General features: G+C 41.0%; 1 protein-coding gene across 5 annotated transcripts in view; it reads right to left on the bottom strand.

The window, feature by feature from the left end:
* The window catches only part of MAST2 (microtubule associated serine/threonine kinase 2), a 208,701-nt gene that overhangs the window by 159,076 nt on the left and 24,105 nt on the right, over positions 1 to 25,520 (bottom strand). For all 5 annotated transcript variants that reach the window (XM_060021430.1, XM_060021437.1, XM_060021460.1 and 2 more), the window contains exons 2-3: positions 13,588 to 13,735; positions 8,424 to 8,566 (exon numbers count right to left, since the gene is read on the bottom strand). In XM_060021430.1, the coding sequence (XP_059877413.1) occupies positions 8,424 to 8,566; positions 13,588 to 13,735 (291 nt within the window). The remainder of the gene's footprint in view (positions 1 to 8,423; positions 8,567 to 13,587; positions 13,736 to 25,520) is intronic.

Below are 25,520 nucleotides of genomic sequence, written 5' to 3'. Positions count from 1 at the left end.
AGGACAGAAGATTTGAACAGGTAATTCACCATAGAATACACACACACACACACACACACACACACACACACACATACATGTCAAACAAGCACATAAAAAGCAATTCAACCTCATTAGTCATCAGGGATATGCAAATTAAAACCACAACGAGATATCCCTACACACCCATTAGACCAGCTAAAATTAAAATGATAATACCTAGTACTGAAAAGGATGTGGAACAACTGCTGGTGGAAATACAAAAATGCCAGTTCCTCATTGAGATAAGCATACACTTATCATACATCCCAGGAATCTCATTCCTAGGTATTTATCCAGCAAAAATGAAAGCCTAAGTCCACACAAATACTTGTACACAAACTTTCATAGCAGCTTTCTCCATAATAGGCAAAAACAAAAAACAATCCAAGGACTTCCCTGGTGGCGCAGTGGTTGAGAGTCCGCCTGCCGATGCAGGGGACACGGGTTCGTGCCCCGGTCCGGGAAGATCCCACATGCCGTGGAGCGGCTAGGCCTGTGAGCCATGGCTGCTGAGCCTGCATGTCCGGAGCCTGTGCTCCGCGACGGGAGAGGCCACAGCAGTGAGAGGCCCGTGTACCGCAAAAAAAAAAAAAAGCAATCCAAATGATCATCAAGTGGTGAATAAACAAAGTCTGACATACCCAGGCCAATGGAACACTTTCAGCAATAAAAAGGAACTACTGATACTCAAAACAGCGTGGATGAATCTCAAAACCATTATGCTAAGTGAAAGAAGTCAAACGCAAAATATTACATACTGTATGATTCCATTTATATGAAATTCTGGAAAAGACAAAAAAAACCACAGTGACATAAAGCAGGTCAATGGTTGCCAAGGGCTGGGACTCAGGAAAGAACAAACTGCAAAGGGATACAAGGGAACATTTTGAAAACTCATCAAATTGCACACTTAAAATGGGTGAACTTTATTCTATGAAAATTATACCTCAATAAACCTAATTAAGAGATAAATAGAGATATCTCCAACTTTCACAGTAGAAAAGGCAAAAAGTTACAGCTGCAGAAAGGTAAGCCTGAAAGGGGAAGTTGCTGAGTTTGGAATCTCTGTAACACAGAAGTAGGCAAAACAAATATCCATGGTGTTTCTTTTTGAACTCATATGTCAAAATTAAAGAATAATCATAAGAGTTAAGAAGTATGGGAAAAGGTTGTAAGTAGTATCTTGGATTTTTAATTCCTTCAAAGGCATACCCCAAATATGTCACTTCGAAAAAGTTCTGAAATATTACTACGTTAAAAATACAATAAAAGGGAATTCCCTGGCAGTCCAGTGGTTAGGATTCCATGCTTCCACTGTAAGAGGCACAGGCTCAATCCCTGGTTGGGGAACTAAGATCCCACATGCTGCGCAGCACAGCCAAAAAAAAAAAATCCCCACACAATAATACTCAAAGCCACAATGAGATACCACTTAATACCCACTAGGATAGCTATAATTTAAAAAAAACAAAAAACAACAGAAACAGAAAATAAAATGTATTGGCGGGGCTTCCCTGGTGGTGCAGTGGTTAAGAATCCACCTGCCAATGTAGAGGACACAGGTTCAAGCCCTGTTCCAGGAAGATCCCACATGCCACAGAGCAACTAAGCCCATGAGACACAACTACTGAGCCTGCGCTCTAGAGCCCACAAGCCACAACTACTGAAGCCCACGAGCCACAACTAATGAAGCCCGTGCACCTAGAGTCAGTTCTCCACAAGAGAAGCCACCGCAATGAGACGCCCAGGCACCACAACGAAGAGTAGCCCCTGCTCACCACAACTAAAGAAAGACTGCACACAGCAACGAAGACCAAATGCAGCCGTTAATTAATTAATTAATTTTAAAAAATAAAAAATAAAATGTTTTGGCAAATATATAGAAAAAATGGAACCCTCACACACTGTAGATAGGGATGCCAGATGATGCATCCACTGTGGAAAACAGCTTATTGGTTCCTCAAAAAAATAAACAGAATTACCATACGACTCAGCAATTCTACTCCCAGGAAGGAAGGTATATACTCCAAAGAACTGAAACCAGGAACTCAAAGAAATACTTGAACATGAATGCTCACAGTAACATTATTCACAATAACCAAAAGGTGGAAACAACCCAAATGTCCATCAATTGATGAATGGATAAACACAATGTGGTATATCCATTCGATGGGATCATATTCAGCCATAAAAAGGAACAAAGTACTGATACATGCTACAATATGGATAAACCTCAAAAACATTATGCTAAATAAAAGAAGCCAGACACAGATCACATACCATGTGATTCCATTCATAAGAAATATCCAAAATAGGTAATCCATGGAGACAGAATACAGATTGGTAGTTACCAGGGCTGGGATGAAGTTAAAATGGACAGTGACTGCTTAATGGATAAAGGTTTTCCTTTTACAGTGACGAAAATGTCTTGGAACTTGACTTTAATTCAAATTTCAATCCAGTTTTGAGCTTTGGGCTTTTCAAAGGTTACTTTTCTCTCTGTTAAACCTCATTTTCCTGGTTCTTCTTGAACCATCATTTCTGTTTGTAAGGCTCTGACTGAATTTAACATTCAACATGTCATCAGCATGGGATACTGATGCATACGTGATAAGCAATTTCTTCAGTGTCTTTATCCAAGATATTGATTAAAATGAATTAAGACAAGGACAAGAATAGAGGTCTGTGTGACATCATTTCAGGCTGGTACTGACACATTAAATCAACCTTTTTTTTTTTTTTTTTTTTTTTTTTTGCGGTACGTGGGGCCTCTCACTGTTGTGGCCTCTCCCGTTGCAGAGCACAGGCTCCGGACGCGCAGGCTCAGCGGCCATGGCTCACGGGCCTAGCCGCTCTGCGGCATGTGGGATCTTCCCAAACCGGGGCACAAACCCGTGTCCCCTGCATCGGCAGGCGGACTCTCAACCACTGTGCCACCAGGGAAGCCCAAATCAACCTTCTTTTGTGGACATTATACTTCAAACAAGTATTAATCCAACCAGCTATAACATTAGTGAAGGTATTCCAAAAGTGCTTTACTCCTTCAGTAAGTAATTATACATTGCCTACTATGTAGGAGATACAATGCTACATGTCAACTAGGAACATGAGGATGGAAAGAGCCATTCCTTGCAAGTGATCAGTCCTATAAAGGCATCATTCCTGTGAAGGCCATGTCTGCCAATAAAGTAAAGAAAGAATCCCAAAAGTATATTTGGAGAATTAGTCAAACACTATCAATTAAAAGATTCCTGGGATTTACAGCCCTCCTATTAAAATGTCAATATTTGGTACAATTCACTGGTTAGGTCAACCTAACCAGTGAATTGTACCAAATTACTTGAATCCAACAGACTGATTTCAGAGAAAAAGCATCCAAGCCCAATCTTTCCATCTGTGGTCTCTGTCTCTAATGCCTCATTACCAATTTGCTAATGTCAATGAAAACACATCCACTCAATAATTACTTATTACTATATTTTATAATAATTGTTATAGAAAGCTATGGAAAGATTTTAAACATTACGGCTGGATAAATATTAACCAAATGAAAATTTTAGAAGATAAAACTAAAAGAAAAGAGTAAGAACAGACATATCAGGTTTGTGGTTTTGAAAGAATAGACTTTAGAGTGGAGAGTGGTTGGAAAGGAAGAAGAATGAATACAGGGTTAACAGTAACGAGGCCCCAACAATGATCCAAGAGACTGCAAATGTGGCTTAAACTGGGCCACATCCCTTGTGAAAAAAAGTAGAACTACTCAGAGATGTTGGGAGCTAGGACTTGATGGATGATTGGATGGGGATAGAGTAAGGGCAGAGGAGGAGTCAAAACAGACTTCTAGGTCTGTAGCTTTCTACTACTGGGGCGGGGAGTGGGGTGGGTCATGGTGCTATTTAACAAGACAGGGAACAACCGAAGAATCGGTTTAGGGGAACAGAGAGGAAGGATAAACAGATGGAGCGAGTCACAGACAAAGATCAAAGTTGCAGGTACTACTCGACATATTCATGAGAAAGCAAAGAAGGAACTAACCTTATTTTAAAGATTATATACATACAATCTTATATATGTATTTTAAGATATATATGTAAATATCTTATATATATCATATATTATAATTTATATCATAAAAGGATATGTATATATGGTGCAGGAAGGGGGACCCCTTCCAGAGCCCGAGAGTGGGCTCTTGTCTAACACTTGGAAATGAATTGTCTGAGGAGACACATGTGCTGACAAAGCAAGAAACTTTATTGGGAAGGGGTGCCCGGGCGGAGAGCAGCAGGATAAGGGAACCCAGGAGAACTGCTCTGCCGCATAGCTCACAGTCTCAGGTTTTATAGCAATGGGGTTAGCTTCCAGTTGTCCCTGGCCAATCATCTTGCTTGGCTCCTATTTGGTCTGACTCAGGGTCCTTCTGGTGGCTTGCACATCTCTCAGCCAAGATGGATCCAAGTGTGAGGGTTTCTGGGAGGCTGGCAGCACATATCGTCTCCTCCCTCCTCCTTTTGGCCCTTCCCGAATTCTTCTGGGTTAGTTTTACAAGACATACTATGGGCTGGCGTGTCCTCCCTCCTTTAGGCCCCTCCCGAATTCTCCTGGTTAGTTTTTGGGTGGCAGCACCTAGTTCTTTATCAGAACCTCCTGTTGTGAGACAATTCACACAAGCGGTTATCATTGTGCCTGGCCAAGGTGGGCGGTTTTGGTCAGCGGTTCCCTAACATATATGTATGTACATATATCTTAAGATTAATAATTAATCTTGGACAAGATGTCATCTAAGTTTTTCCCTATCCCTAGTAACATACAATATAGTAGTATGATTGTATGACCCTTTTTATACATGCTCTGGAAACCACTAATTGGAATCATTGTCACTATATATATGGGGAAGATGGGCCTTCAGAGAAATCTTCTCAATAGATACTAGGAAACGAGGGAGAAGAAAAAAGTCTCCTCATAAACACAAGCACGTAGATGTCGTCAAAATGAAAGTATTTGCTACATTAAGGCTTTTGGCTATCCATTCTCCAGAGTCTGGTCAAATCTAACCTCCTGCAAATTATCTCCCCAATAATTATACACAACACAATTCTTGTCTCCTTAGTTCCTTTTAAGTCATAATTAACATTCTATTAAGTGTTGTTATGTTACTTTTAAATTGTTTTTTGTTGTTATTATGTGAATCTTTTTGAACCAAAAATTCTCTGGAGGCTGGGTCTATGGACTATATAGGGCCGTAACTCTATTAACAACAAGAATACGTTATAGGACAGATTTTTCAGAAATGCCACAGCCAGAAGCTGGGGTGGCATCGAGGTATATTCAGTGTAAAGTAAGTCAAAGCAGGAAAAGTATTCGATACTATCAAATGTGCCACCAAACATAAAATACCAACTGGAAATCCTTGAGTAGGAGAATGAAAAAGGAGGAACTAGCTGAGGTTACTGTAAGTAAGCAAATAGCTCAGGAAAGAAAGGCACAGGAGGAAACAAAAGGCAGATCCCTGGGAGGAAAGAAGTAACTGGATTCAGGTCTAAAGAAGTAATGATTTTACAAATCCGTATATAAAAAAGACAAATAACCCAATTTTTTAAATGGGCAGAGTCTGAATAGACATTTCTTCAAAGAAGACATACAAAGGGCAAATAATCACATGAAAAGATGATCAATGTCATCAGTCATTAGGAAAACACAAACCAAAACCACAGATACCACTTCAGACCCACTAGGATAGCTAAAATCAAAGACAAATAATAGCAAATGTTGATGACAATGTGAAGAAACCAAAAATCTCATACACTGCAGTTTATCAAACACTGCTACATTTAAACAATTACCATACGACCCAGCAATTCCACTCACAAGAAAAATGAAAACTGTCCATGTGAAAATTGTAAACAAATGTTCATAGCAGCATTATTCATAATAGTCTAAAGGAAGAAACAACCCAAATGTCCATCCACTGACAAACAGATAGACAAAACATGGCATATCCATACAATGGAATATTATTCAGGAGTAAAAAGGAATGACATACTAATACATGCTACACAATGGATGGACCTTGAAAACATCGTCCTAAGTGAAAGAAGCTAGTTACAAAAGGTCACATAGTATAAGGCTCAATTTATATGAAATGTACAGTACAGGTAAATCTATGGAGGCAGGAAGTATATTAATGGTTACATAAGGCTAAGGAGATGTGAAAATATGAAGGTGATAGCTAAAGGGTATAGGAATTCTTTCTGAAATGATGAAAATGTTCTAAAATTGACTCCAGTAATGGCTGCATGTATCTATGAATATACTAAAAATCACTGAATTGTACGGTTTAAATGAGTGAATTTTATCATATGTGAATTATGTCTCAATAAGCTTTAAAAAAAATTAATTCAGGAATATTCTACTTCAGTTGGCCTAAGCTAGGAATTCAGCAAACTCAGTCCAAGAATTTCCTCTGCAACAAACCACCTTAAAATGAAACATTCAGCTTTACCTTAGTGGCAGTAGTTCTCAAAAGAGTGCATCTAGAAGTAGGTATAATGCTTTAAAGAAAATACGGATGCCTGGGACCACCCCAGACCCACTGGATCAAAATCTCTATGACGGTACATGGATTTTTTTTTTTTTTTAAGTTCCAGATGTTAAAGAGGGGAGAGATGGGGCTTTAATAGACATGCTGAAAACAAGTAGGGAAATTTGAATATGGTTTTTATATTAAATTGATATTAAACTTCTTGGATCTGACAATACAGGTGACCCTTGAACAATGCAGGGGTTAGAGGTGCTGACATCTCCCAAACCCTCCCCACCCCTCCATGCAGTGGAAAATCCAAGTATAAACTTACAGTTGGCCCTCCCTATCTACAGTTCTGCATCCCAGGATTCAACCAATCATGGATCCTATAGTACTAGCATTTACTATTGGGAAAAATCCACATATAAGTGGGCCCACCCAGTTCAAACCAGTGGTGTTCAAGGGTCCGCTATATATTGTGGTTATTTAGGAGACTGTCCTTGATGTTAGGAGAAATACTTAAGAGGGAGGTAGCATAACGTCTGTTACTTCCTTTGAAATCTTCAGGAAAAAAATATATACATACACACAGATTAAACAAAATGTGGCAAAATATAAAGTTACAACGAAATTGGTCAATCTAAGCAAGCTTAATTGGGTATACACTGTACCATTCTTTCCATTTTTCTGTAGGTTTGATATTTTCAAGATAAAAAGTTGGGGGCTTCCTGGGTGGCACAGTGGTTAAGAATCCGCCTGCCAATGCAGGGGACATGGGTTCGAGCCCTGGTCCGGGAAGATCCCACGTGCCACAGAGCAACTAAGCCCATGCACCACAACTACTGAGGCTGCATTCTAAAGCCCACGTGCCACAACTACTGAGCCCGCATGCTGCACATACTTAAGCCCGCGCACCTAGAGCCCGTGTTCCACAACAAGAGAAGCCACCGCAATGAGAAGCCCGCGCACCGCAATGAAGAGCAGCCCCTGCTCACCGCAACTAGAGAAAAGCCCACACGCAGCAACAAAGACCCAACGCAGCCAAAAATAAAATAAATAAATAAATAAATAAGATAAAAAGTTGGGGAAGTTCCACAAATGACCCTGATGGTCCCTGTGGCCTAAAAGTCACAGACTTCTTCCCCTATCCCCACTTCCCAGGATGGACAAATGGACAAAACTTTCTACTCCCTATGTGCCAACCCAAAAGATTTATGGTCCCAAAGAGTAGATAAGATTATTTTAACGGGAACAAGCTTCTGTTATTGTATCCTGAAAATTACTGTGTGCCTTCTCCTACATTTAGAGGTAAGAGTGTGAGATCAGCAGAAAGTTAACGGGTCCCCTAAGTAAAGAGGCAGGGCCACTGAGGGTAAAAGGGTACAAGATGCAATAATAGGCAGAAAACAACCTGCCCAGACTACACAGTGTAACCTCTGTTAGGTCCTGTCTACTATACAAAGTCTAGACAAAGAAAAGTCTCATTCTTTTCACCCAGTATATACTGAACTGCCTACTATGTGCAAAACATGTTCCCTATCTTCATGTACTAAATATGTCTACCACAGAGCTGTACACAGAAGCAACACAACTTCACAAGATTTAGAATCATTTCTATAAGAAAGCTCCTTCTCAAGAAATTTATTCATTAAAGTTAGAGTCATATTGAGTCTTCTTCTTGACTCTCATTATATAATCAGTACCAGTGACAGCATGAGAGCAATCAGAATACAGTCTATTAAATTCCATTCTTTCCCATAATTCGCTTTGAGAAATGAAACTAGCCAAACCCTAAAAAGGAAAATAATAGATGCAATAATGACGAATGACAACCAAGAATTTGTTCATGGAGCAAGGGACCATCTGTACTAACACTTACCAAACCAGCAGTCAGAGAAGGCGCAGACTGTCCGAGGGTCTGATTCCTCATTCGAACCAGGTTTGATGCTTCTCCTGAAGACTGCCAAGTCACCTGTCCCACACTGCTATGTACACTGCCAGACAAGGGGAGCAGCTGCTTACCTTCAACAACAAGGTTTGGAAAATTAACAAATTATTAATTAACAAATGAAAAAATACAATGATATCAAGTGGATTACAAGTACATTGATCCAGGGACTTCCCTGGTGGTCCAGTGATTAAGACTCCACCCTCCCAATTCCGGGGGCCCAGGTTCGATCCCCGGTCAGGGAACTAGATCCCACATGCTGCAACTAAGACCCAGCACAGCCAAATAAATAAATATATATATATATATATTTTTTTTTAAGTACTTTGATCCAAAACAAAGTGAAGTCCCTCCACATCCATTTTAGAATCTGCAGCCCTCTAAAAATTCCAACTATATTGGTGGTGGTGAGAAATGCCAAGTGGAATACTGAACTGAGTTGATGACTATTTTAAATTCTCTGTAGGGACTTCCCTGGTGGTGCAACGGGTAAGACTCCACACTTCCAAAGCACGGGGCCCGGGTTCAATCCCTGGCCAGGGAACTCTGCATGCATGCCGCAACTAAGACCTGGCGCAGCCAAAATAAATTAAATAAATATTAAAAAAAATAAATTCTCTGTAATATCCACCATCATGCCAGGGCCCAACCCTGACACCCAACCTAGCAGGCTAGGAGTTTTCTAGTCCCTTCCATCCCACCTAGTTTCTCACCAACTCAATGCAATAAGAGTGGAGCTGACAGCTTTTCCTAGACAAATTTGGCCCTTAGGTTTCCAGAAGACAAACACTGAATATATACTATTCTTGCCAGGCTCCATGTGTTCAGTCCAGGTTGACCAACTGCCTTAATCCCACTGAGAGACTACAAGAAAATCACTTATAAAGACTAAGCATCTAGAATTACAATGACTTTCTACCTGAGGTTCAAGTCCCATTTCAACTCCCCTCACACCATTCTCACGTTGCTGCTAGTGATCTAATCAGAACAAACATGGTCACGTCATTCCCTTCTCATGACTCCCTACTGTTTAAAGAATTAAGCCACACTTTTTGCTTGTTTTGTTTTGGTTTTTTGTTTTTGGCGGCGCCACACAGCATGTGGGATCTTAGTTCCCTAATCAGCAATGGAACCTGCGCCCCCTGCAGGGGAAGGGCGGAGTCTTAACCACTGGACCACCAGGGAAGTCCTAAGCCACACTTTTTTTTTTAAATTTATTTATTTATTTATTTATTTTGGCTGAGTTGGGTCTTCATTGCTGCGCACAGGCTTTCTCTAGTTGCGGCGAGTGGGGGCTACTCATTGCGGTGGCTTCTCTTGTTGTGGAGCACGGGTTCTAGGTGCACGGGCTTCAGTAGTTGTGGCACGCAGGTTCAGTACCTGTGGTTCGCGGGCTCCAGAGTGCAGGCTCAGTTGTGGCACACGGGCTTGGTTTCTCCTTGGCATGTGGGATATTCCTGGACCAGGGCTCGAACCTCTGCACTGGCAGGAGGATTCTTAACCACTGAGCCACCAGTGAAGTCCCCTAAGCCACACTTTTAAAACACTAAAAAACACTAAAAAGATCCTCCGTAAATCCAGATTATCTTCCTGGCCTGATCTCCTTCCACTCTTTCCAAACCCATTCACTCATTCAACTTAAATATTCTGCCCTGCATATTCAGCAGGCTTTATCTTGATCATCAATTCACTTGAAAACCCTTCTTTTTCCTGGCAAAATCCTATTTGTCATGGAAATACCCACTTTATAAAGAGGTATGAGCAAAAGGAGGTTTGGGTTTTGTTTTTGCTATAACATATCCTTTTACTGCAAACAAAGTGTGATGCAACTTATTTGCAGGGCAATTTAGCAAAACCTATTATAATTTTAATTTGAGTATGCTTGGACCCAGCATTCCACTTATAGGAATGTAAAGAAAAAAAAGTAGACCAGAACGTCTCCCTAGCAATGCTCATCATAATAAAATTGTAAATAAGATAAATGATCATTAGCAGTTAATTATAATCTTCACGTAATGACATACTGAACCCGTTAAAAATAATGAGGCAGCTGAACATGTAGTCAAGAGAAAAATGTTCAACATTTCCTGTTAAGTGAAAATAGCAGAAAGGAAGCATATAGGGACTTCCCTGGCGGACCAATGGTTAAGACTTCACGCTTCTACCACAGGGGGCACGGGTTCAATCCCTGGTCGGGGAACTGAGATCCCACATGCCACACAGTGCGGCCAAAATGTAATAAAAATTAAAAATAAAAAGAATTTTTTTAGGGGCTTCCCTGGTGGCGCAGTGGTTGAGAGTCCGCCTGCCTTTGCAGGGCATGCGGGTTCGTGCCCCGGTCCGGGAGGATCCCACATGCCGCAGAGCGGCTGGGCCCATGAGCCATGGCCGCTGAGCCTGTGCATCCAGAGCCTGTGCTCTGCAACGGGAGAGGCCACAACAGTGAGAGGCCCGCGTACCGCAAAAAAAAAAAAAAAAAATTTTTTAAAAAGGAAGCATATAGCTTATGATTCCAATGTTCATTTTTAAAATAAAGCTTATATATATTTATATAAGATTTTAAATGTATATTTAAATATAATGCAGTATATATAAATGGTTTGAAGGGAGGGAAAATAGAAGAAAGTAAAGATTAAGAAGGACACTTCACTTTTGACATGATGCATGTTATTGTACTCAAATTTTTTATAACTGGCATATTTTACATTTTTGATCAGGAACACACAATTTAAAAAAATCTAGTTATCTTTCAAGTCTGCTCTCAAATGCATGCTTTAATGAGAAGTCTTTCCATAAAATGCTCCACAAAAAATAATAATGGTTCTGTACTCAAAACTTCCACAAGCCCAGAGCAGAGCCTGCCTGGTTTCTTTTTCTTCCTTCTGCAAATGTTGCCAAGCTCTCCAGGCGATCTGCCTATAGATGAGGATCTATATAACCTAAAGGAAAGCTAGTTTGTTAACTTTCCCCATCCACATATACAAAGGCTAGTATCACTCTATCTCCCTTCAAAATAAGGGCCTGCTAGGGAAAGAGGCTTATACAACAGCAGAAGAAACCCATTTGGACATCTACTGGTCAGGGCTTGAAGCATACCAAGAACTGCCAAGAATCTGAGGAACACAAACAACTTAAAAACAGAAGGAACAATATGAACAAATGGAGCAACTAGCCCTTTAGTAAACAAATAACTCAGAAAAAAAGAAAACTTCTTAAAAATTCTAATTATTATTCTTACAATAATTTGAGGATATTTTTAAGAAATATTCCCAGTTAAAGATGGCTGACTGAGCACATACTTGTATTTTTGTCCCCCAGGAAACTCCATTAAATGAGAATAAAGAGGGAATTCCCTGGCGGTCCGGTGGTTAGGACCCAGCACTCTCACTGCCAGGGGCCCGGCTTCAATCCCTGGTCAGGGAACTAAGATCCAGCAAAATGGCCACATGGCGCCACACGGCCAAAAAAAAGAGAGAGAGAATAAAAACAAAATAAATAAACAAAGAAAGGCTACCACCAGAGAGAGAAAGAGAGACAGAGACAGACACATAGACACTCTACGAGGGAATGAACAAAATTTGGGGAAAATCTAAAGCATATAGATGAATCATAACCAATGGAACTGGGCAAAGAAAGGCATGAGGTATAAGCTTAGTGGAGCTTGTAATTAAATGGGGCATCAGGCTGCCCTGCAAAATCTCAGGTAAGTTCAGTACTCAGTACTTAGATACCTAAGAGGACATAAAGTAAGACATAAGGCTGAAATCAGAGTAACTGAAAATCTGTAGACAGAACAGTCAAACACAACCACATTCCCACATTGCACCACCCAGTAGCCAGACAATTACCTCACAGGATAAAAGGGATTTATTAGCATCTCAGAGCAAAGCAATGGATTCTGGTTGTTAGGTGCTCAAAAGAAAAAAAGTTGATTCAGAAACAAAAGAAAACTTAAAAAAGAAAATTTTAATCCAAAAATAAAAAATCTATTTACTCATAGAGAATTAGAAGATAAATACATCCTTAAAAGAAGAGCAGAATGCTATGGGAAAAAAACAAACAAGAAATAGCTCTATGTGATTAAATACATGACTGACAAAATAAAATTTCAATAGAAGAGTGAGAAGAGAAAGCCAAGGGAACAGCCCTGAAAAGGTACAAAAATAAAAAGAAACTGAAAACTGTTTACAGTAGGCCAAGGAATGTAATAGGATTACATTTGCTTCTTCAGCTAAAGTCAAATGGATTCTCTTTCTTCCATACTCTATTGATTGCTTAAAACTATGCCACATTTTAATTGCTTCCTATTTGGGCATGATGTCCTTGTATTAATTTTTCCCTTTGAATTTTTTAAGACTTTTCTATGGATGAGGTGGGGAGGCACTATGGGCTTTGGAATGAGTTTTGGAAATAAGAGAAAAAAGAAAATAAAAAGAAGCAAAGTTTGTGAAGTCTACAGAAGTAAGCAGAGAGCACAAATCATATTGAAAGGGAATAACCAGTGATAATGGTCAACCAGGAAATACTCAGCAGGTTCAGGAGGTTAGCATTCAGAAATGCCATGAGGAAACAGGGAAACAGTAAAGAAAGGAAGACAGCCTTACCCACAAGTGCTCTACATAACACTATTACAACAGAAGAAGGGGTCAAGATGCCAAGTCAGCTGATATACCCTTAAATATTGACAAAACAGTCACAAAACTCTGGGGGTTTTTTTGTTTTTTTGTTTTTTGGCTGCATTGGGTCTTCGTTGCTGCGTGTGGGCTTTCTTTAGTTGCGGCGAGCGGAGGCTACTCTTCGTTGCAGTGCACCGGCTTCTCACTGCGGTGGCTTCTCTTATTGCGGAGCACCAGCTCTAGGCACACGGGCTTCAGTAGTTGTGGCACGCAGGCTCTGTAGTTGTGGTTCGCAGGCTCTAGAGCACAGGCTCAGTAGTTGTGGTACATGGGCTTAGTTGCTCTGCAGCATGTGGGATCCTCCCGGACCAGGGCTCGAACCCATGTCCCCTGCATTGGCAGGCGGATTCTTAACCACTGTGCCACCAGGGAAGTCCCATTCCCACAACTGTTAAAAGAAAACAAAATTAGATACTTACCTGAAAAAGAACTGGCCGGGCTTCCTCTCCGTAACTTAGAGTCATCCTGACTAAGTTGTCGTTGAAGTTTAGCTTTTCCAGTGGATGAAAATATGTCAGGATTACTGAGCTTCCTGAAGAGCAGGGGACTAAGTCCAGTTATCACATCCTTCAAAGTGAAAGAAGTAAAACATAAGCCTTTAATGTCTTTTCTGAAAGTATAAGAACTAACTTTATATTAAATATCTCTACAACATTCATTACAGTTAAAAAGTGCCAACATTTTATATTTCCTGTTCAACAGCTAAAGCCAGAAACAAATTTCTTAGTGACAGCTGTTTGGGTATGCTGTGAATGATGTGGGACATTGAGTATAAAATGCCAAAAGAAAAACAGGGGATGAGATTCACAAGGTGACACAATAAGGCACTTTGACAGGATATATTATCCATAATGAGTACATGTCTAATTATGTTTATTTACTTTTCTCCATTTATTCACACTCTTCCTGTATCTAGTAAAGAAAAGTATATTTTAGCTTTTAAAAAATCGTAAATAATAGACCTTCCTTTACCTGTCATACAAAGTTAGAAATACCCCTAACATTCAATTAATGCTAAAGTAAAACTCAGAGCCTTCTTTATGTCTATAATAGGAGCTGAACTCATGTTTTCAATGAAAAATTATAATAGTACAATGGAGGATATACAGACAATATGAAGCATTGACAGTGCCTTCCCATTGCCTTTATTTTAGTCTAACCCATCCCACCCCATCCCAATGCCACTTCCTCCTCACTCAGTAAGCATCATCAAGATGCAGACATTTTAAAGCAAACACCCACCTAATTAGCAGCATTAATGAGAAAATATTCTGGGTAAAAAAATAAAAAATAAGGCAAATGAGGCCTATCTTTTATATTTCAGTGAAGGAAGCTACAACAAACACAGATAAGTAGCACATCAATCTGACCTGGACAGTACAAAGACAAAATGAGAAGCATAAGGAGAAATAAATAACTGAAATCTATGTTACCTGCCATTTGAAAAACAAGACACAAGCAACTAGTACCATAGCAATAAAGCCACAGGGGGGTGGGAAATAAATGGAAAAATGCCTGCCTCCTTGAGAAAAGATTTTTTTTAAAGCCTCTAGAGGGGACTTCCCTGGTGGGACAGTGGTTAAGACTCTGTGCTCCCAATACAGGGGGCCCAGGTTCGATCTCTAGTCAGGGAACTAGATCCCACATGTATGCCGCTACTGAGAGCTCACATGCCACAACTAAGGGGCCAGCGAGCTGCAACTAAGGAGCCAACGTGCCACAACTAAGGAGTCAGTGAGCCACCACTAAGGAGTCCACCTGCCGCAACTAAGACCCAGCGCAACCAAATAAATAATTTAAAAATAAATAAATAAAGCCTCTAGGGTCATATACTGTGACCGGTGAGTTCACACACAGGAAAGTACAAACATTGCTTAGTGGTGGCCATCCAGAATATAATTTACAAATACCCCAGGATAAAAAGAAGAGTGAAGTTGATGAAAAATAACTGAAGAGAAAAGGAAAAAGGTTTTTTCATTTGTTTTGGGGGTTTTTTTTTTTTTGGCCGCATAGCATGGCTTGTGGGATTTTAGTTCTCCAACCAGGGACTGAACCTGGGCCCTCGACAGTGAGAGCACAGAATGCTAACCACTGGACCACCAGGGAATTCCCGAGGAAAAAGTATTTTTAAAATTGGTAGTAAATGAGACTTCCCTGGTGGTCCAGTGGTTAAGACTCCACGCTCCCAGTGCAGGGTACACGGGTTCAATCCCTGGTCAGGGAACTAAATCCCGCATGCCGCACCTAAGATCCCGCATGTCGCAACTAAAAGATCCAGTAGGCCACAACAAAGATCTCGCACGCAGCAACAAAGATCCCACGTGCCGCAACTAAGACCCAGCATAGCCAAATAAATAAATAAATAAATAAATAAAAATATTTTTTTTAAAAATTGGTAGTAAATGGATAAAAGGATAAAGGGGGATATTTAGGCACTGTACCATTAAATCTACTGATGTGCCCATCCAACTCTAACAGGAATGAGCAGGGAGAAAGGAGAATTGGAAGGAGTAGTCAATGCGAAAAGAGAAGGCAGCAAGGGAACAGCCTATATTCCCACCAACTGGTGTATCGAGGATGAAACAGTACCTATGCATCAAGTAGAAACCATGAAGAAAGCAGGGTCTGGGCACTAATGCTGGTAACCCACCAAAAAGGGCTGGCCATTCACAGAAGCAACACCCCAGTAAGCAGCTTGGGGTGGAGGGAAGTGAGAAGGCCTTGTAAGATATCATGCTGAAGGAATATCCTATGTGAAGGCAATATGGAAAGAAAAGTATCCCAAAAATACCTTACAAATGAGCTACTTGAGAGAGCCAGCACTTGGATGCCTGCTACACTGTATGGATGAACAGTTAGTCTTAGCCACAAAAGGATCGACAACCGATAGGACGAGATCAGCACCAGTTAAAAGAAAGTTGTGGCTCATGGGCTCTAGAGCACAGGCTCAGTAGTTGTGGCTTATGGGCTCTAGAGCACAGGCTCAGTAGTTGTGGCGCAGGGGCTTAGTCGCTCCGCAGCATGTGGGATCTTCCTGGACCAGGAATTGAACCTGTGTCCCCTGCACTGGCAGGCGGATTCTTAATCACTACGCCACCAGGGAAGTCCCAAAAAAAAGTCATATCCTTTTCAATCTCCCTATTCCCTATCATAACATACCAAAGTAAAGAAGCCAGAAAACAGAGGAGAGGAATAATGAAAGCAGATCATGCACCTTCTTATTCCAAGTCTCCCCTGTCAAAACTTTGCAAAGGGAAGGAAATATAAATGGGAAATGAAATTTAACTTTTAAATCAGGACGTCTTTTTAACTTTTACTTAAGTATATTACTCATTTCAGAAAAGTACATATACCTAAGCATATAACTCAATAAATTTTGCAAGTTAAACATATCCATGGAACCAGCATCAAGATTAAAAAAAAAAAAGACATAACCAAGCATTCCAGAAAGCCCCCTGTGCACCCTTCTAGTCACTACACTATCCCTCCAGGGTAACTACTATCCAGGCTTCGAACAGAATATTAGATAAATGGAATCACTCTGTACGAACTGTTCTGTATCTTGCTTCTCTTGCTCAGCTAGACTGCATTTTTAAAACAGCAGAATATTACTGAATTTACCAAAGAATTCATTAAAAGACAGGAAAAGAGAATGAAGCAAATAAAACAGAACCACACATAGCCCAAGAAAGAAAAAGGGCATGGGAAGAGGAACTTCCTTTCTAACTTCCAAACTAATTTGCTTCTTGCAGTTTTCTAGTTCCCATTTCTAGTCACTTATGAGAGATCCAGCCAAACCACATGTTTTCAGATTCAACGGCATACCACTGTACCCTTATAGTAAGCTCCCCCTTTCTGCTTAAATTGGATCAAATTTCTATCTGGTTCCTATCATTTCTACACTCAAATGATTCTTCAGCAAAATAGGGAGTTAAGGAGGGGAAGGAGCCTAGGATGACTTCCAGGTTTCTGGCTTGGATAGAATCCCAGGGAATATAGCAAGAGAAACAGGGTTACAAATAAAATACTATTATGGCAATATTAACATAACTACAAATTGCAGTACTCTTCCAATAACTATTAGGGAAACTATAAACATTTAACGTGAAAGAAATAAAACAAAGAAGACATGAATAACTCTCTTCAACTACAAGAGAGCTATCTCCTCTGTTATAGGAGAGTAAACTTCTTACTTCAGAGGCCAGTTTGATATACTGGATAAAAATAACAGAAGGAGAAGTAGGTTTAATTATAGGAAGAACCATCTAACAGTGAAAAAAGGCCGTCTTAAAGGGAATGGACTGTGCCCCTAGGATACTGAAAAAGTAAGGTGAAAGTTGGCCTAAGCAGTGACTCTCAAAATGTGGTCCCCAGACCAGCAGCATCAGCATCACCTGTGAACTTGTTAGAAAGGCAAATTCTAGGGCCCCACCCCAGATCTACTAAATAGGAAATTCTGGGGGAGGGTAGCAGCAATCCGTGTTTTAACAAGCCCTCTAAGTGACTGTGAAGCACACTAAAGTTTGAGAACCACGAGACTAAATAAAAACTTTCAATATGATGCCATCAACACAAATATATGTTGACCAATTGTGAGGATCGTGTCACAAATTATTTGAAATTGACTTAAAGTACTCAAGTTTGCAATCAGTATACTCTCTTAATTAAATGAAAGCAGGTTCTTGGTAAATACTATCAATGAAATAAAGTCAGTTCGCTTATGTTACATTCTTTCTTAAGTGAGATTTTTTAAAAGGCAGAATTACAGCCTGCATGCCAGAAATTACATATAATGTGTATTTATCTATCATAACAATAACATATCTAATATATGACATATAAATTTCAACTGTCAAAAAAAAAGGTTGAAAATTGCCTGACTACACAATTTCTACATGCTCCTTCCAACTCTAAGAGCTTATTGCTTTCTCTTTTAATTCAGAGTACTACGTTGTGGCTATTTTGCCTATTGCTCTGGGAGTCCTCACAGAGAGTCCTCCCTCTCTTGGTCAGAACCATCTCCCTCCTCCACAATATCAAAGCAAATCTCAGGCTAACTTTACCCACAAGGATAGCGTTGTGTTTACACTGTGTCATGCTACTAAGGATAGGATTAGAAGTAAGCAAAGGATTCACAGCTGAAAACAGAAGTCTACACACTAAAAACTTGTCTATCAGGCTAAGAACCTGGGCTCTCAATAGGAGTTGTCTCATCCCATATGAATGGAAATTCAGTAGGTGAAGAAAAATCCATACCCTATGGCAGAGTCTTCCTGACCTACCTTGCCAAGAGTCAAACCCAGGTGCCATACTACTCAAAGTACATTCTCTTAATCCTTATCAAAAAACCTTTGCTTGATATGTACATGTGAAAAAAAAGAACCCTGACCCATACCTCAGGCATATCAAAGACAACATATATAAAAATTAACTCTAAGTGGATCATGAGTCTAACTATAAAACCTAAAAGTATAAACCTTCAGAAGAAAATACAAGAGTAAATTTTTATACTTTTGAGTTAGATAGCATTCTTAGATAACACACAAAGCAGAAGTTTAAAAAGAACAAATTTATAAATAGACTTCAACAAATTTTAAAACTACTACTCTTCAAAAGATACTGTTAAAAAATGAAAACAAATCACACAGGAGGAAGAATATTTGCAAAACACATCTGAGAAAGACTGGCATTCAGTATATATAAAGATCTTTCACAATTCAATAATAAGAAAACACACAAGCTAATAAAAAACATGAGCAAGGGGCTTCCCTGGTGGCGCAGTGGTAGACAGTCCACCTGCCGATGCAAGGGACATGGGTTCATGCCCCAGTCTGGGAAGATCCCGCATGCCGCGGAGTGGCTGGGCCTGTGAGCCATGGCCGCTGAGCCTGCATGTCCGGAGCCTGTGCTCCGCAACAGGAGAGGCCACAACAGTGAGAGGCCCGCATACCGTGCAAAAAAAGACATTTCAGCAAAGAAGAGGCAAATATGGCAAATGAACACATGAAACCATTCTCAACATCATTTATCACTGGGGAAACAAAGATTAAAATCAAGTGAAAGATAACATCAGCAAAATGATGGAGTACACAGCTCCAAGCTAACATTCCCCCACAGAAACACTGAAAAACAAGCAGAAATTGTGACCACCTAGAGGGGTGGGATAGGGAGGGTGGGAGGGAGGGAGACGAAAGACAGAAGAGATATGGGGATATATGTATATGTATAGCTGATTCACTTTGTTACAAAGCAGAAACTAATACGCCATTGTAAAGCAATTATACTCCAATAAAGATGTTAAAAAAATAAACTTAAAGAAAAAATTTTTTATAAAAAAAGAAAATCAAATGAGCTAAAGGACGTGAAAACAAACAAACAAAAAAAAAACAAGCAGAAACTGTCAGAACCACCTTTGTCAGACTCTGGAAAATAGTCAAAGGCTTACGGCAACCAAGAGAATGCTGAATCAAGAAGTCAACTTAAGGGGCTTCCCTGGTGGCACGGTGGTTGAGAATCCGCCTTCCAATGCAGGGGACCACGGGTTCGAGACCTGGTCTGGGAAGATCCCACATGCCGCGGAGCAACGAGGCCCGTGTGCCACAATTACTGAGCCTGCGTTCTAGAGCCCACAAGCCACAACTACTGAAGCCCGTGTGCCACAACTACTGAAGCCTGTGCACCTAAAGCCTGTGCTCCGCAACAAGAGAAGCCACCACAATGGGAAGCCCTCACACTGCAACAAAGAGTAGCCCCCGCTCGCCGCAACTAGAGAAAGCCTGCGCACAGCAACGGAAGACTCAACGCAGCCAATAAATAAATAAATAAATAAATAAAATCTATTAAAAAAAAAAGTCAACTTAAAAATGGTAGGAAAGCTTTGTGGCATTTTTACTTGCCCTCACCCTACCCACTCCTTGATGTGGAGGCAATCTTAAAGACATCAGCTGGTGTTCCAAGTGTGGGACCCTGGCCCCTGGTTCCAGAAGGAGCAGAACAGACCTTACTTGCAACTTATCGTTTATACCTGTTATAACTTATCTGGAGACTACCTGAAGGACTAACACAAGGCACTCCTCTCTATTTCACCTAACTCACAATCTCCTCAAGGTGGAAAAGCAGCAAGTATTGCTTAAAACCCTGTAAGATGATCCAAACACCCACAGCCACTTGGGCAAAAGATTAACAATGAGACATTCAACTGACTGCCTGAGATCTGGGTGAGAAAAGGGAGAGTTTCTCTGGGAAATTAGGGCAATCAAAAACACCTGTGTATATATGGCAATTTAGAAAGCCCAGGGTGAAATGCATGCTCAGGAAAGACCTAAAAAGATTTTAAGCTTTCATCTCAAGCTGATCCCTAGACTTAGCACAAGTCTGGCTAAGGGCCAAAGGAGGGCACAAAGTCAATCTGCAAAGACCAGGATGTGTGTTTGTTTGCTTGCTTAGCTCCTGGCAATCCAGGAAATCTTCATCAAAACACAAGCTAAGTAACAGAGACTTCAGTATCACACACAGCAAGAAATACAGTTTCTACAAAAAATGTTGGAAAACTCACTAGACAAATGGACAACTACAGCCTTCAACGATCAAACAACAGCAAAGCCTGGGGAAAATGAAAAAGCTGTATTCCAGAGTTACCAATATTCAAATGTCCAAATTTCAACAACAACAAAAAATCACAAGACATATAACGAAATAAGAAAGTATGGCCCACTCAAAGAATCAAAATAAATTAACAGAAACCACCCCTGAGGAAGCCCAGCATTGGACTTAGCAGTAAATTTTAAATTGATTGTCTTAAGCATGGTCATATCAGTAAAGGAAAACATGGACAAAGAACTAAAGAGATTAGGTTTGAGACTTCCGGGAAGATGGCGGAAGAGTAAGACGCGGAGATCACCTTCCTCCCCACAGATACACCAGAAATACATCTACGCGTGGAACAACTCCTACGGAGCACCTACTGAACGCTGGCAGAAGACCTCAGACCTCCCAAAAGGCAAGGAACCCCCCACGTACCTGGTTAGGGCAAAAGAAAAAACTAAACAGAGACAAAAGGATAGGGACGGGTCCTGCACCAGCGGGAGAGAGCTGTGAAGGAGGAAAAGTGTCCACACACTAGGAAGCCCCTTCGCGGGTGGAGACTTCGGGAGGCGGAGTGGGGGAGCTTGGGAGCCGCGGAGGAGAGCACAGCAGCAGGGGTGCGGAGGGCAAAGCGGACAGATTCCAGCGCAGAAGATCGGGCCGACCGGAACTCGCCAGCCGAGAGGCTTGTCTGCTCGCCCGCCGGGGCGGGCGGGACTGGGAGCTGAGGCTCCGGCTTTTGTTGGAGCGCCGGGAGAGGACTGGGGTTGGCGGCGTGAACACAGCCTGCACGGCGTTAGTGCACCGCGAGAGAGTCCGGGGAGGGGTCTGGACCTGCCGAAGAGGCAAGAGACTTTTACGTCCCTCTTTGTTTCCTGGTGCACGAGGAGAGGGGATTAAGAACGCTGCTTGAGAGAGCTCCAGGGACGGGCGCTAGCCGCGGCTAGAAGTGCGGAGCCCAGAGACAGACACGAGACGCTAGGGCCGCTGCTGCCGCCACCAGGAGGCCTGTGTGCGAACACAGGTCACTAGCCACACACCCTTCCGGGGAGCCTGTGCAGCCCGCCACTGCCGGGGTCCCGGGATCCAGGGACAACTCCCCCGGGAGAACGCACGGCGCGCCTCAGGCTGCAACGTCACGCCGGCCCCACACTCCGTGACCCTCCCTACCCCCCGGCCTGAGTGAGCCAGAGCCTCCGAATCAGCGGCTCCTTTAACCCCGTCCTGTCTGAGCAAAGAACAGACGCCCTCCGGCGACCTACACGCACAGGCGGGGCCAAATCCAAAGCTGAGCCCCTGGGAACTGTGAGAACAAAGAAGAGAAAGGGAAATCTCTCCCAGCAGCCTCAGAAGCAGCGGATTAAAGCTCCACAATCAACTTGATATACCCTGCATCTGTGGAATACCTGAATAGACAACGAATCATCCCAAATTAAGAAGCCCTGTGGATGAAAGGCTCTTGGGGCTGCAGCCAGGAGTCAGTGCTGTGCCTCTGAGGTGGGAGAACCAACTTCAGGACACTGGTCCACAAGAGGCCTCCCAGCTGCACATAATATCAAACAGCAAAAATCTCCGAGAGATCTCCATCTCAACGCCAGCACCCAGCTTCACTCAACGACCAGCAAGCCACAGGGCTGGACATCCTATGCCAAACAACTAGCAAGACAGGAACACAACCCCACCCATTAGCAGAGAGGCTGCCCAAAATCATAATAAGTCTACAGACACCCCAAAACACATCACCAGACGTGGACCTGCCCACCAGAAAGACAAGATCCAGCCTCATCCACCAGAACACAGGCCCTAGTCCCCTCCACCAGGAAGCCTACACAACCCACTGAACCAACCTTAGCCACTGGGGACAGACACAAAAAACAACAGGAACTACGAACCTTCAGCCTGCAAAAAAGGAGACCCCAAACACAGTAAGATAAGCAAAATGAAAAGACAGAAAAACACACCGCAGATGAAGGAGCAAGATAAAAACCCACCAGACCTAACAAATGAAGAGGAAATAGGCAGTCTACCTGAAAAAGAATTCAGAATAATGATAGTAAGGTTGATCCGAAATCTTGGAGATAGAATGGACAATAGAATGGACAAAATGCAAGAATCAGTTAACAAGGACCTAGAAGAACTAAAGATGAAACAAGCAATTATGAACAACACAATAAATGAAATTAAAAGTACTCTAGATGGGATCAATAGCAGAATAACTGAGGCAGAAGAACGGATAAGTGACCTGGAAGATAGAATAGTGGAAATAACCAATGCAGAGCAGAATAAAGAAAAAAGAATGAAAAGAACTGAGGACAGTCTCAGAGACCTCTGGGACAACATTAAACGCACCAACATTCGAATTATAGGGGTTCCAGAAGAAGAAGAGAAAAAGAAAGGGACTGAGAAAATATTTGAAGAGATTATAGTTGAAAACTTCCCTAATATGGGAAAGGAAATAGTTAATCAAGTCCAGGAAGCACAGAGAGTCCCATACAGGATAAATCCAAGGAGAAATACGCCAAGACACATATTAATCAAACTGTCAAAAATTAAATACAAAGAAAACATATTAAAAGCAGCAAGGGAAAAACAACAAATAACACATAAGGGAATCCCCATAAGGTTAACAGCTGATCTCTCAGCAGAAACCCTACAAGCCAGAAGGGAGTGGCAGGACATACTGAAAGTGATGAAGGAGAAAAACCTGCAGCCAAGACTACTCTACCCAGCAAGGATCTCATTCAGATTTGATGGAGAAATTAAAACCTTTACAGACAAGCAAAAGCTGAGAGAGTTCAGCACCACCAAACCAGCTTTACAACAAATGCTAAAGGATCTTCTCTAGGCAAGAAACACAAGAGAAGGAAAAGACCTATAATAACGAACCCAAAGCAATTTAGAAAATGGGAATAGGAACATACATATCGATAATTACCTTAAATGTAAATGGACTAAATGCTCCCACCAAAAGACACAGATTAGCTGAATGGATACAAAAACAAGACCCTTATATATGCTGTCTACAAGAGACCCACTTCAGACCTAGAGACACATACAGACTGAAAGTAAGGGAATGGAAAAAGATATTCCATGCAAATGGAAACCAAAAGAAAGCTGGAGTAGCAATTCTCATATCAGACAAAATAGACTTTAAAATAAGGACTATTAAAAGAGACAAAGAAGGACACTACATAATGATCAAGGGATCGATCCAAGAAGAAGATATAACAATTGTAAATATTTATGCACCCAACATAGGAGCACCTCAATACATAAGGCAAATACTAACAGCCATAAAAGGGGAAATCGACAGTAACACATTCATAGTAGGGGACTTAAACACCCCACTTTCACCCATGGACAGATCATCCAAAATGAAAATAAATAAGGAAACACAAGCTTTAAATGATACATTAAACAAGATGGACTTAATTGATATTTATAGGACACTCCATCCAAAAACAACAGAATACACATTTTTCTCAAGTGCCCATGGAACATTCTCCAGGATAGATCATATCTTAGGTCACAAATCAAGCCTTGGTAAATTTAAGAAAATTGAAATTGTATCAAGTATCTTTTCTGACCACAACGCCATGAGACTAGATATCAATTACAGGAAAAGATCTGTAAAAAATACAAACACATGGAGGCTAAACAATACACTACTTAATAATGAAGTGATCACTGAAGAAATCAAAGAGGAAATCAAAAAATACCTAGAAACAAATGACAATGGTGACACAACGACCCAAAACCTGTGGGATGCAGCAAAAGCAGTTCTAAGGGGGAAGTTTATAGCAATACAAGCCCACCTTAAGAAGCAGGAAACATCTCGAATAAACAACCTAACCTTGCACCTCAAGCAATTAGAGAAAGAAGAACAAAAAAACCCCAAAGTTAGCAGGAGGAAAGAAATCATAAAAATCAGATCAGAAATAAATGAAAAAGAAATGAAGGAAACGATAGCAAAGATCAATAAAACTAAAAGCTGGTTCTTTGAAAGGATAAATAAAATTGATAAACCATTAGCTAGACTCATCAAGAAAAAAAGGGAGAAGACTCAAATCAATAGAATTAGAAATGAAAAAGGAGAAGTAACAACTGACACTGCAGAAATACAAAAGATCATGAGAGATTACTACAAGCGACTCTATGCCAATAAAATGGACAACCTGGAAGAAATGGACAAATTCTTAGAAAGGCACAACCTGCCAAGACTGAATCAGGAAGAAATAGAAAATATGAACAGACCAATCACAAGCACTGAAATTGAAACTGTGATTAAAAATCTTCCAACAAGCAAAAGCCCAGGACCAGATGTCTTCACAGGCGAATTCTATCAAACATTTAGAGAAGAGCTATCACCTATCCTTCTCAGACTCTTCCAAAATATAGGAGAGGGAGGAACACTCCCCAACTCATTCTACGAGGCCACCATCTCCCTGATACCAAAACCAGACAAGGATGTCACAAAGAAAGAAAACTACAGGCCAATATCACTGATGAACATAGATGCAAAGATCCTCAACAAAATACTAGCAAACAGAATCCAACAGCACATTAAACGGATCATACACCATGATCAAGTGGGGTTTATTCCAGGAATGCAAGGATTCTTCAATATACGCAAATCAATCAACGTGATACACCATATTAACAAATTGAAGGAGAAAAACCATATGATCATCTCAATAGATGCAGAGAAAGCTTTTGACAAAATTCAACACCCATTTATGATAAAAACCCTGCAGAAAGTAGGCATAGA

The sequence above is a fragment of the Delphinus delphis genome, chromosome 1 (assembly GCF_949987515.2).
Source record: "Delphinus delphis chromosome 1, mDelDel1.2, whole genome shotgun sequence".
Taxonomy (NCBI): domain Eukaryota; kingdom Metazoa; phylum Chordata; class Mammalia; order Artiodactyla; family Delphinidae; genus Delphinus; species Delphinus delphis.
The sequence above is the reverse complement of the archived record's forward strand: the minus strand, read 5'-3'. Positions and strand labels throughout refer to the sequence as shown.